The 11,710-nt window shown below is 42.3% G+C and overlaps 1 protein-coding gene across 1 annotated transcript; it reads right to left on the bottom strand.

Annotated features, from left to right (window-relative positions):
* Positions 1-938: 938 nt before the first annotated feature.
* On the bottom strand, positions 939-11,178 carry LOC134209241 (uncharacterized). Its single transcript, XM_062685228.1, has 2 exons — positions 9,598-11,178; positions 939-1,260 (listed from the first exon to the last, which is right to left on the bottom strand). The coding sequence occupies exons 1-2, from the start codon at positions 11,176-11,178 to the stop codon at positions 1,171-1,173; spliced, it is 1,671 nt and encodes a 556-aa protein (XP_062541212.1). The 3' UTR covers positions 939-1,170.
* Between the last annotated feature and the right edge of the window lie 532 nt (positions 11,179-11,710).

Here is an 11,710-nt window from a genome sequence, read left to right as displayed (position 1 = left end):
CAGTTACGTCAAACTTATAATATTTGAATACTGTAATCATTCAAAGTGGCACTTTCTGCTAGCACTAATGATTATTAGATAGCAAAATTTGCATTGATATATTATAACGCCTCGTTCATTTTACTAATCCCTAGGAAATTCAACCTGACGGAACACATTCCTCAAAGATCCCGGTGGCACGTGCCGCTAATTAACGATCCCTTCACTCCGGTAGCGACAACGTCCCAGCGGATTACTGTAAACATATCTTCCTCCCGTCATCAATGTGAATCGTGCTAAAATGAATCAATCGCGACTCGCGAGGTTCCCACTGGAAATTTTTACCATGTGGGACTGAGGTTGTAGGAACTGAAAATATCCACCCATTTATGCGCTGTTGAATCAAGGCTATTATTAGCCCGGTAGTAGTCGTAAATGTTTCGTGTCCCGTTGCGATATCTCGACTGCTGCCACCAAGTCGTCAGTCCGCAAAATGTTGCCCTCTGACCTGATAATGTCATTAATTAGCATTTCGACTGGTGCTATCGGGCGCTGACTTGTACAGATGCACAATGGAAATACACACATATTTCAAGAAAAGAAAGATATTTCATTGTCCTTCTAGTAATCATTAATACTGACCGTTCATATGAAAGTAATCACAAATCTTGCTGCAATAGATGGTAGGGTAACGGGAGGTAATGTTAGGCCTGGATGCAACATTGGCACATCATGCAAATTTATCAATAATTCCATAATAATACATTGTTTTGTAGAGAGATATTTATCTATGCTTCTTTGAAAAAGTATATCAAGCTGAATTTATTTATGTTACGCAAAAATCATGCACTTCTTCAACTGTAAAAGCAATAAACCTGCGTGAAAAATTGCCAATAATCCACCAACTGTTTCGGTATTCAGAAAATAAACATGCGTACTCGATTATTACGTCTATAAAACTGTCTTTATTATAAGAAAATCCAACACATACATAATTGCATGTCATAGGGGCACGTCAAACTATTATTACATATAGAGATTACAACATCTTCCCCTTTATCCAAGCAACAATAAAAACTATTCATTTCATCACGTAGTCTCGGAACTTAGTAGGCATTTTAACATCTCTCTTGGGTCGGCTGTTAATCTCCGGGTGCGTCATCATTTCGGCCATCGATGCTCGACTTGTGGTCACTCTTCCTGGTGTATTGAACTCGCTTGAACACGGTTCCACTGATGTGTTTCCAGAAAATGTGGGCAGCATAACATCGTTTGGTGATTCTGCGGATAACAACGGAGACGGTAATTGATGTGAATCACTTGGTGCTCCAGAGGTAGAGCTTGCAACTGGTTTTGGTAAAGCAAAGTCCTCAATGTTTCTCGGCTTAAGGTGCACCGCATCTCTTCTAAACACGAATCCGTTTCTTTCCACCAAGTATGAGCGCTCACTCAATTTTTCCTTTATTTCATCTGGCACCCAAGATTTGATCACATCTGGGTTTAACTGGACATATACAGGACAACCGGCTTGAAGCGAAGGTAGATGACGAACCGATTTGTCATATTGATATTTTACCTTTCGCCGATTTGCCTGGATAGCTTCTGGTACATTAGGAATAGCACATGGCATGAGATTCTTAGCAGACATTGGAACCTCGCACCTTGTGTTCCGGGAAAATAATCTGGACACTGGACTAGAACCCAGCTTGTTTGGTGTGTTCCTCCAGTTTAGTAACATCAACCAGAAATCTTGCTTTGAATCAACTGCTTTCTTGATGAGCTTCTTTGCAATTTTCACAGCAGACTCAGCTTTCCCGTTGGCTTGTTGGTGGTAAGGGGCCGACGTCACATGCTCAATATCCCACTCTTTAGCAAACTGGACCATCGCACTGTTTACAAAATTACTGCCATTATCGGACAACATTCGTTGTGGCTTCCCATGACGGGAAAAGTTTCTTTTGCAAACATCTACCATAGTGTACATCGTTAGATCAGGTAGCAAATCCAGTTCAAAATAGTCGGAATAGTGGTCTACTGTAACGAGGAGGTTTCTAGCCCTGCCCTTATAATGAACAGTGAACACATCCATTGATATGAACTGCTTGTGATCAGTTTTCACGATGACTTCGGGATTGCCAACAATCAGCTGATCAAAGCGAGTACACGCAAACACGATAGCCAATAACTCCTTTTCTATTTGGGCATACCCTCTCTCAGTCTTGGTGAGCGTCCTAGAAGCGTAACCAACAACTCCCTTGGGTTGATACACTGCTACTCCTAGGCCATAACAACTATAGCATCACATTCTATAAACAGTGACTCCGTGCAGCTATAGTATTGCAAAGCGGTATGATCAGAAATAGCCAGTCTCACGTTATCAAACTCCTCCGATGTCCATTTCCAACGAGAATGTTCTGAAATAAGCTTCCTAGTTCCAGTTTACTGCTTCCAGTTTACTGCTCAAATTTGGAATGTACCTTGCTAGGTAGTTAACCATTCCTACAAATCGGTGGACTTCCTTTGGAGACGTGGCCACAGGGTAGTTTCGTATCGCCTCTACTTTTCGTTCATCAGGTTTCACCCCTTCGGAAGTGAGAACGTGACCAAAGAAATTGACGGACGTTTGGCACAAAGTAAGCTTCGCAAGGTTGAGTTTTATGCCATTACTCCGAAGACGAACAAGCAATTTCTCCAGTCGTTGGTTATGGCACATTAGAGCTTCTTCAAAAGTGTCCCCCGCTCCTATTAATAAAATGTCGTCCGCTAAGCATTCAATGCCATCTAATCCCTGAAGAGCTTCTTGCAATTTGGCTTGAAATATTTCTGGCGCAGATGAGATTCCAAAAGGCATCCTGAGCCATCGATAGCGTCCAAAGGGGGTCCAAAAAGTAGTAAGTTTACTACTGGCTTCATACAATTCAACTTGCCAGAAGCCCATTTTAGCATCCACCGTTGAAAATATCCTCGCTTTGCCTAGCTCAGGCAAAATTTCATCCAAAGTTGTGAATTGAAGGTTTGGACGTTTGAGGGCTGTTGAGTCCCAGGATTTGGATTCGCAGAAACTAAACGATCGTTGCAATACTTTGCGAACGTTTTATATGCCGTATCTCCATCTCTCGCGTTACCAATCGCCACAGGAATCGAGCAGCCAAAGCCAGCAATATTATTATGGCGCACCCGGCCAACAAATGTACTGGCCCAATGCCCTCGTAATCAGATCCGCAAGACCGGGGTGATTGTTGCTGTTGCTGCTGCTGTTGGATGATTATTTCCTCTCGTTTTCCTTTGAGTCCTTTCCACCCATGCTTTCGGATCTTTTTACTTAACAACCAGTCGCGGAGACGGTATAAACTAGAATGATTTATTTTCTTTGTTTCTTAGCATACCCTACGTTGTGTCTAACTGAATATGAAAAATGCAAACATGCTTAGACAGCAGTTCACAATGCGAACGATGAACTGCCGTCCGACGAAACGAACATGCTTACGCGGCGCAGTTGGTTACAATGTATGAAGTATACATTGCGGAGTGGAAAATTTGGAACATGACAAGACAATTTAACTTTTAGTATACAACATAGCCGGCCACCTTGAAATAACAAATTTCAACAAATGTGCAAGAAATGATTCATAATAAACAATAAGAATGAAAATAAAATATTCAAACACTTAGTTTACTAGTTTTGACTTATATCTAGGATGACAATGCTTCTGAATATTCGTCCTCCGCTGAAGGAAGAGGACATATTTTGGTAACGGGTCGCTTGAACGATCCAGTTGCTGTTCGTAATGAAACTACACGGCAAATTCCGTCTGGTCCGGGATGTAAATCTTCGATACGAGCGATTGGCCACCGGCCCGGAGGAAGTAGATGATCATGTAGAATGACGAGTTGGCCAATCTTGAGCTGTATTTGGGGGGCGTTTCGAGAGGCTTGACGGTTCTGCTCTCGCAAATATTCTGTTTTCCAACGATCCCAAAAATGCTGTATTTTTTGCTGAATGAATTGAAATCTGTTTAAACGGTTGATCGGTACGGTTTTTAGATCTGGTTCAGGAAGAGTTTGTAATGATGTGCCAATCAAAAAATGTCCAGGCGTTAGCACTTCCAAATCACTGCTCTCTTCCGTCATAGGTAATAGTGGTCTTGAATTCATACAAGCCTCTATTTGTGCAAGGAGTGTAATGATGTCTTCGTGTAATAACGATGTATTCCCAATTTGACGCAGCATGTGAGTTTTCGCTACCTTTACTGCGGCTTCCCACAATCCTCCAAAATTTGGGGCGCGAGGTGGAATTAAGTGCCAGGTAATTCCCTCGCAGGCTACTATGCGCGCGATATTTGATTCTTCTTTCTGGGAGTGTAACATTTTGTAAAGTGCATGTAGCTCATTTTTAGCGCCAATGAAATTGGTGCCATTGTCCGAATAAATATGTTCAGGTTTGCCTCGTCGTGCAATAAATCTTTTTAACGCTGATATGAATGTAGCTGTCGATAAGTCGCTTACTAGTTCGATGTGTACCGCCTTGGTACTGAAGCATACGAAAATAGCTATGTATGCTTTAACTGCTGTTGATTTACGCATTGCTGTTTTGATGAATATTGGTCCGCAATAATCGATACCGGTATTTGAAAAAGGACGGCTACACGTTATTCTGGATACAGGTAGTTGTCCCATGGGTTGTTTCATTGGTTGTGGATTTGCTCGAATACATTTGAAACATTTCCTGATGATGCTGCGAACAGCTCTTCTTCCGTTTATCGGCCAAAATTCATCTCTTATATTCGATAAAGTTAGCGAAAGTCCGCCGTGTAATAATTTGCGATGACGACTGTTGATCATTAATGCTGTAAAAGGATGAAACCCCGGTAGAATCATGGGATGTTTCACCGAATACGTTTCCGTGGATAAGTTTAGACGTCCTCCAACGCGAATTATGTCATCTTCATCTAGGAATGGATGAAGAAGTCTTAAGTTTGCGTGTTTTATGGCGGTATTGCCTTTTCTTAAAAGTTTGATCTCCTCTGCAAACTCCTCAGACTGTACTAGTCTTACTAATGCTTTGACCGCACTGCATTGCTCATCAGCTGATAGGAATGGCAATGTGGTCCGATTTGTTTTATTCCTCATGTTACGTATGAACCGTAAGCAGTAGGCAGTTACGTTCACCAACTTATGGTATGAAGAGAATTTTCGAAATATTGGGTTTGTTTCCTTTTTCAAGCTTGCCTGCACTGTTAATTCTGTAGGTTTCATCTCCAAATCTATTCCTGGTGGCAGTCCAGGAGGTTGTTGTATGTAAGGCCAATTCTCCTTGGGCTTTGCTAGCCATTCTGGACCTTCGAACCATTTTTTGTTGTTTACTATTTCTCCAGGATAAAGTCCTCTGGAAACGAGGTCAGCAGGATTGTCTAATCCATTAACGTGAAACCATTTTGCATGATGAGTGATATCTTGAATTTCTGAGATTCGATTCGCTACGAATGTTTTCCATTTATGCGGAGGCGCCTTGAGCCAATGCAATACTACGGTGGAGTCAGACCAAAATGTAACGTTTTCAAAATTCATTTCCAATGATGATGCAACCTTTTCGTATAGTCTGGAACCTAATAGAGCGGCACATAGCTCTAACCGAGGCAATGAAATGCGCTTGAGTGGTGCTACCTTTGATTTGGCAGCTATTAATCTGATCTTGACGAATCCGTCCGGAGTAGCAGAACGCCCGTAAATCGATGCTCCATATCCTAGTGTTGATGCGTCCACAAAGCAATGTATTTCGTTTGCGCCGTTTGGCAAAAAGACATATCGATCAATTTTTATTGTTTTCAACAGGGGTAGTTGTTTGTGTATCGTTCGCCACGTTGTTTCAATGACAGATGGAACAGTATCGTCCCACCCTAAAGCAAATATCCATATTTGCTGCATTAGTACCTTTGCTTGTAAGATAACTGGTGCTATGAGGCCAAGGGGATCAAATAATTGTGCTATTTGTGATAGAACACGCCTCTTCGTCAGCGTCTCATCATTGTCATTGATGTTTACTTCAAGTTTGAATGTATCAGATGCAGGCTCCCAGCTGATACCGAGTGTTTTGATGCTTTCTTCTTCTTGAAAGGTTACAGTTGATTGCGTAGCGACCTGCTCCGGTGACAAATCCTTCAACACTCCCAATGAGTTTGAACACCATTTTCGTAGTGAGAATCCTCCTTTCATTAATAGCTCATTCAGTTCGTCACGCAACTGAATAGCTCCCTCTACGGAATCAGATCCGCTTATTAAATCGTCCACGTAAAAATCCTTCTGTAAAACGGGTTTTGCCTTGGGATAATTGTCGCCCTCATCTTCCGCAAGTTGCATTAGTGTGCGAGTTGCCAAGAAGGACGAAGGTGATAATCCATACGTAACTGTTTTCAATCTATATGTTTGAACAGGTTGATTTCGATCGAAGCGATATAATATCTTTTGAAATGCTGAGTCTTGTTGAGCTATTAGAACTTGACGATACATTTTCTCAGCGTCCGCAACTATTGCAATTCTATGTTTTCTAAATCGGATAGCAATTGCAAGAATGTCCTGCTGGACTACTGGTCCCACCAGTAGCAGCTCGTTTAATGTATGACCCGTGCTAGTCTTTGCTGATCCATCGAAGACTACTCGTACTTTGGTAGTGGTACTGGAGTCCTTGTATACCGCATGATGTGGCAAATAACACTCTAACTCATTTTTGTTGCCGTTATCTAGCTCCATGTGACCTAGATCCAAATATTCTTGAATGAATTCATCATATTGCATTTTGATGTCCGGTTTGGTAATGAATTTGTTTTCCAGTTGTTGGAATCGTCGCAGGGCTCCTGCTCTTGAGTTGCCTAACTTTTCGTAGAAATCTGCGTGCTTAGGAAGAGTTACAACATATCTTCCTTCCTCATTGCGTAAAGTTGTTTGCTTGTAAACTTGCTCACACTTCTTTTCCGTGATAGACATAGTGTCACCTTGAAGCTCCTCAATTTTCCAAAATCTCTCTAGATTTTCCTCAATTGATGGTTCCGTTGTATATGCATGACATACGATACTTGTGCTGATTTCTGCTCTACCAGAAACAATCCATCCGAATTCACTTTCAATGAGAATTGGCAAGTGTGGTCCCAAATTCATTCTGCCGTTTCTAATAAATTTGTAATAATGTTCAGCCCCAATAATCATGTCGATATCTCTGCTAATGTTGAAGTTGGGGTCCGCTAGCTCCACATTGTGAGGAATTTTCCAGTTCACTGTGCACATGGTTGAAGCTGGCAGTTGATTGGTCACTTTATTGACCACGAAAAAGTCCATTGGTACTGATAGGTTTGTAATACGAGAGCGTATCTGACTGCTCACGGCCTTCCTTATCCTTGTGTTGGTGTGATTTACTCCAGTGATTTGCACATCAACTCTTCTGGAGTTCAATTTCAATACCTGATTTAAGCGTTCTGACATGAGATTCGCCTGAGAAGCACTGTCTAGTAGTGCCCTTCCCACCTGTTCCCTTCCAAATTTGTCGACGATAATCAACACCACTGTTGATAAGAATACGTTTGCACATTGTGTGGTTGCATGCGTGACGAATGAATGTGATGGTGCTGGTGACTCCCTTTGAGACACCTGACCTGAAGTACCCTCCTTAGGGTTAATGTCCGCTTGTGGGACCTTGGCAGTAGTATTTGCTCCCTTTGAGCTTTCCGATTGGCGTTCGAAGCCTGGGTGAAGCCATGTGTGATGGCGTTTGTTGCAGGTGCGACAACTGAACTTCGATTGACAGTTTCGCGCGAAATGATCCTTATGCAGACAATTACTGCAAAGTTTTTTGGTTTGTACGAGAGACAGCCTGTCTCTGATGTTCATATTTTCGAATGCACTGCAATGAGTCAACGCGTGCGACTCATTGCACAATACGCAATTGGAGACCCTTTTCTCCGTAGCCGCGTGGGCCATAATTCGTGAGCCATTGGATGGCTGCTTGTGAGTTACCTTATCTGAACCTAGCGTCAGAGTATCTTGAATACGTATCTTCTTGTTTAGGAAATCCATGAATTGTTTGTAGGTAGGATTTTGTGGTTGATCCTCCTCCCAATCTCTGAGCGTACGTGTGTCTACCCTCAAAGATAGCAAATGAATAAGAATGGTGTCCCAATGCTGAGTCGGTTCTCCTAAGTGCTCCAAGATTCGCACGTTCCGATGGAAATCCTCAACAATTTGTCCTAGCGAGGATTTTCCCGTTAATTTTGCGTTACTGGTTAGCCCGTGTAAGTGTTTCTTTTTCAAAAGTCCTTTGTTTTGATACCTTGTGAGTAAGGCATCCCACGCAATCTGATAGTTAGCAGCGCTGATTGGAAGCGCTTCAATGCATTTGAGGGCATCGCCTCGTAATGCTGCTCGTAGGTATTGTAGTTTTTGAATCGGGGTTATATCCACCGAGATGTGGATAATGGCATTAAATGAGTCGTGGAACGTGACCCAATCATTCAAATTGCCATCAAACTTTGGCAATTCGATCGTGGGTAATCTCAAGGTCTGGTTTGCTATCTGTGGTACTGGTGGTACCGGTCGTGGTTCTTCTTGCAATTTTGTCACTAGGCCACCTTTCACACGCAAATATTGTTCTTCCACCTTTGCCCTAAGCTTTACACTGTCTGCGATCACACTTTCATCCAAAGCCTCATACTCACATGATAAGGAGTCAAATGCTTCGAACAAAGCCTCTAATCTCTCCAATCTGGGCTGCACTTCCACTTGTTGTTCATCTTCGTATGCGGCGAGGAATCCTTCAATCCGGGTGATTGAGTCGACGGTATGTTGTATTTTGAGTCTCTTTTGTGTTACTTTCTTCTCCGCCATTTTGTCCTAAAAAACTGAACAACAACGGGGAAACTGTTTTCTCTTTGTATATCAGGAACGGTACTTACTAGTTCCTGCGTTCTGTGTTGAGATCCTGGTCACGGCACCAAATGTTGAGTCCCAGGATTTGGATTCGCAGAAACTAAACGATCGTTGCAATACTTTGCGAACGTTTTATATGCCGTATCTCCATCTCTCGCGTTACCAATCGCCACAGGAATCGAGCAGCCAAAGCCAGCAATATTATTATGGCGCACCCGGCCAACAAATGTACTGGCCCAATGCCCTCGTAATCAGATCCGCAAGACCGGGGTGATTGTTGCTGTTGCTGCTGCTGTTGGATGATTATTTCCTCTCGTTTTTCCTTTGAGTCCTTTCCACCCATGCTTTCGGATCTTTTTACTTAACAACCAGTCGCGGAGACGGTATAAACTAGAATGATTTATTTTCTTTGTTTCTTAGCATACCCTACGTTGTGTCTAACTGAATATGAAAAATGCAAACATGCTTAGACAGCAGTTCACAATGCGAACGATGAACTGCCGTCCGACGAAACGAACATGCTTACGCGGCGCAGTTGGTTACAATGTATGAAGTATACATTGCGGAGTGGAAAATTTGGAACATGACAAGACAATTTAACTTTTAGTATACAACAAGGGCTTTGTTTAATGGTATGGGATCCAGGCAAACACGAAGAGAATCCGCACCAGAGGAATTTTTCTTCACCAAAACTAAATTACTCACCCAATCGGTGTGTTTTGACTCCTTTTGAATGATGCCATCGTTAACCAGCTGATCTATTTTACGCCGCAAATCGTCCCTAAAGGCAATAGGAATACGACGGGGAGTTTGTATCACAGGCTTCACTGACTCATCAATTTCCAGCGTGACGGCACCTTCCATCTTCCCATAGCCTTCGAACACATCACGATAGTTTTTCACAACAGCCCTAGCGTCTTCACGATATCGGTCCAATACTGGCGAAGAAACTGGGTCACGATGAACAGCATTGCAGAATTTTACCAGACCCAGGGTGGTACACACAGTGACCGATAATAGTGGTGCATGACTCATGTTGACAACTTGGAATACCACCCTGTATCGCTTACTCTTATGCTGACAAGAAACTTTAATTTGCCCCAGTACTTCAATCGATGTTCCGTTAAAGGCCCGTAGGCGGCACCTTGACGTATCCAATTCCGGATGAGCTCCTCCCGACAACTTTTTCAACCAGTCGATACCAATAATGCTTGCTCTGGCACCGGTATCTAGCTCACAGCTAACAACCTTCCACACGTTTCCGAATTTCAGTGACAAATCCGCCAGAACAGCACCACCCCTGGCAGAGTTATCCGTAATTTTCCCAATAATTGCTTCTTCCTCTTCTTGAATCCAGATTTCCTTTTCTTCATCTGCGTCGTATACATCAACTGGGCGTTCGGCTCTTGATGACGATATTACTGCCTTCACTTTCCTTCCACTTTTTGGTTTACTAGATGACGATCCGTTCGACTTGCAGACTCTTTGGAAGTGGTTTTTTCCTCCACACTTATCACAACGTTTCCCGAAAGCTGGACACACTCCACGTTTGAACGGATGTCGTCCACCGCAAAACTTGCAAACCCGGTCGACGATTTTGTTGACATCTACGGGCGCTTCTAACGATAACTGTTTCGAATGTCGGGCGGTAATTTCTTCCATCCGACATAAATCAATAGCTTTCGACAAGTTAACATCAGTCATGGTAAGCATCTTGGCTTTTAAGCTATACCACTTGTTTGATGTAACTATTTTGAACACCATCATATCTTGCTCCAATGTACCAAAACGACACGGTTTTCCCAGCACTTTCAAACGGCTCACATATTCGTCAATGGATTCTGTCGGTGTCTGAATCGCAGAGAAAAATTCCAGCCGGTCAACAATGATATTTCGAACTGACACTACTTTCGCCCTAATGGCATCTAACACAGCTTCGGGTGTAGCTTTCTGCTGATCGCTGAGTTCGAAATTGAAATACCGCTTCAGAGCATCGGTTCCAACAACCGATAACAAAAAACTGACTTTCTTCTTGTTTTCACTATCGGGCCAATCATTCATTCCAACAGCAACAGAATAATTTTTCCAATTGGATTCGAAAAATGTAAAATTCTCCTCCATATCTCCTTCCAAACATAGTGGTGGTGGTAGTGGCACTGACTGTGAAGTTAGATGTGCTGGTGACGATGAGTTCGGAATGGTTATCTGGAAGTTTCCCATTCTCTCTGCCCAATACGCAAAAATTTGATTCTGTTGCTTAAGCAACTGTGCAACTTCTTCCGCCATCTTTATAAGGCACCTTCGAACGCGATAATTCGTGGTCGTCGACGATCCGCGAAGTAATTTGAAAAACCGAGACCGAGACCGAATACTATTCGTACGATTCACCGCGAACTAAGCTAATTTAATATTTCTTGTCCACTTCTGACACCATGTTTCGGTATTCAGAAAATAAACATGCGTACTCGACTATTACGTCTATAAAACTGTCTTTATTATAAGAAAATCCAACACATACATAATTGCATGTCATAGGGGCACGTCAAACTATTATTACATATAGAGATTACAACACAACATTTCATGGGCCGAAAAAGCATCCAACACCAGAGCAGAGATTAGGAAAATTGGCCGAATATAAAGTCCATTTCGCATAAAACTTTTGATGGAATAAATAATAGATTTTGAACCATTAATAACCAAATAGTAATATCCAAAAGTAAGAAAGCCGTTTGGTGGCATACTTCTTTTTAGATCTTCAATATATAATTATTTAAATCGATAAATGTGCTCAACAACAGCATAATAGGCTAAGGTT

This window comes from Armigeres subalbatus, chromosome 2 (genome assembly GCF_024139115.2).
Source record: "Armigeres subalbatus isolate Guangzhou_Male chromosome 2, GZ_Asu_2, whole genome shotgun sequence".
Lineage (NCBI taxonomy): Eukaryota > Metazoa > Arthropoda > Insecta > Diptera > Culicidae > Armigeres > Armigeres subalbatus.
The sequence above is the reverse complement of the archived record's forward strand: the minus strand, read 5'-3'. Positions and strand labels throughout refer to the sequence as shown.

Excerpts from the sequence above, each read along its gene's own strand:
- LOC134209241 (XM_062685228.1), bottom strand. The coding sequence starts at position 11,178 with ATGGCGGAAGAAGTTGCACAGTTGCTTAAGCAACAGAATCAAATTTTT. Across the intron at positions 1,261-9,597 it reads AGTCAAAACACACCGATTGG|AATCACCAAACGATGTTATG; the intron begins GTGAGTAATTTA and ends TGTTATCCGCAG.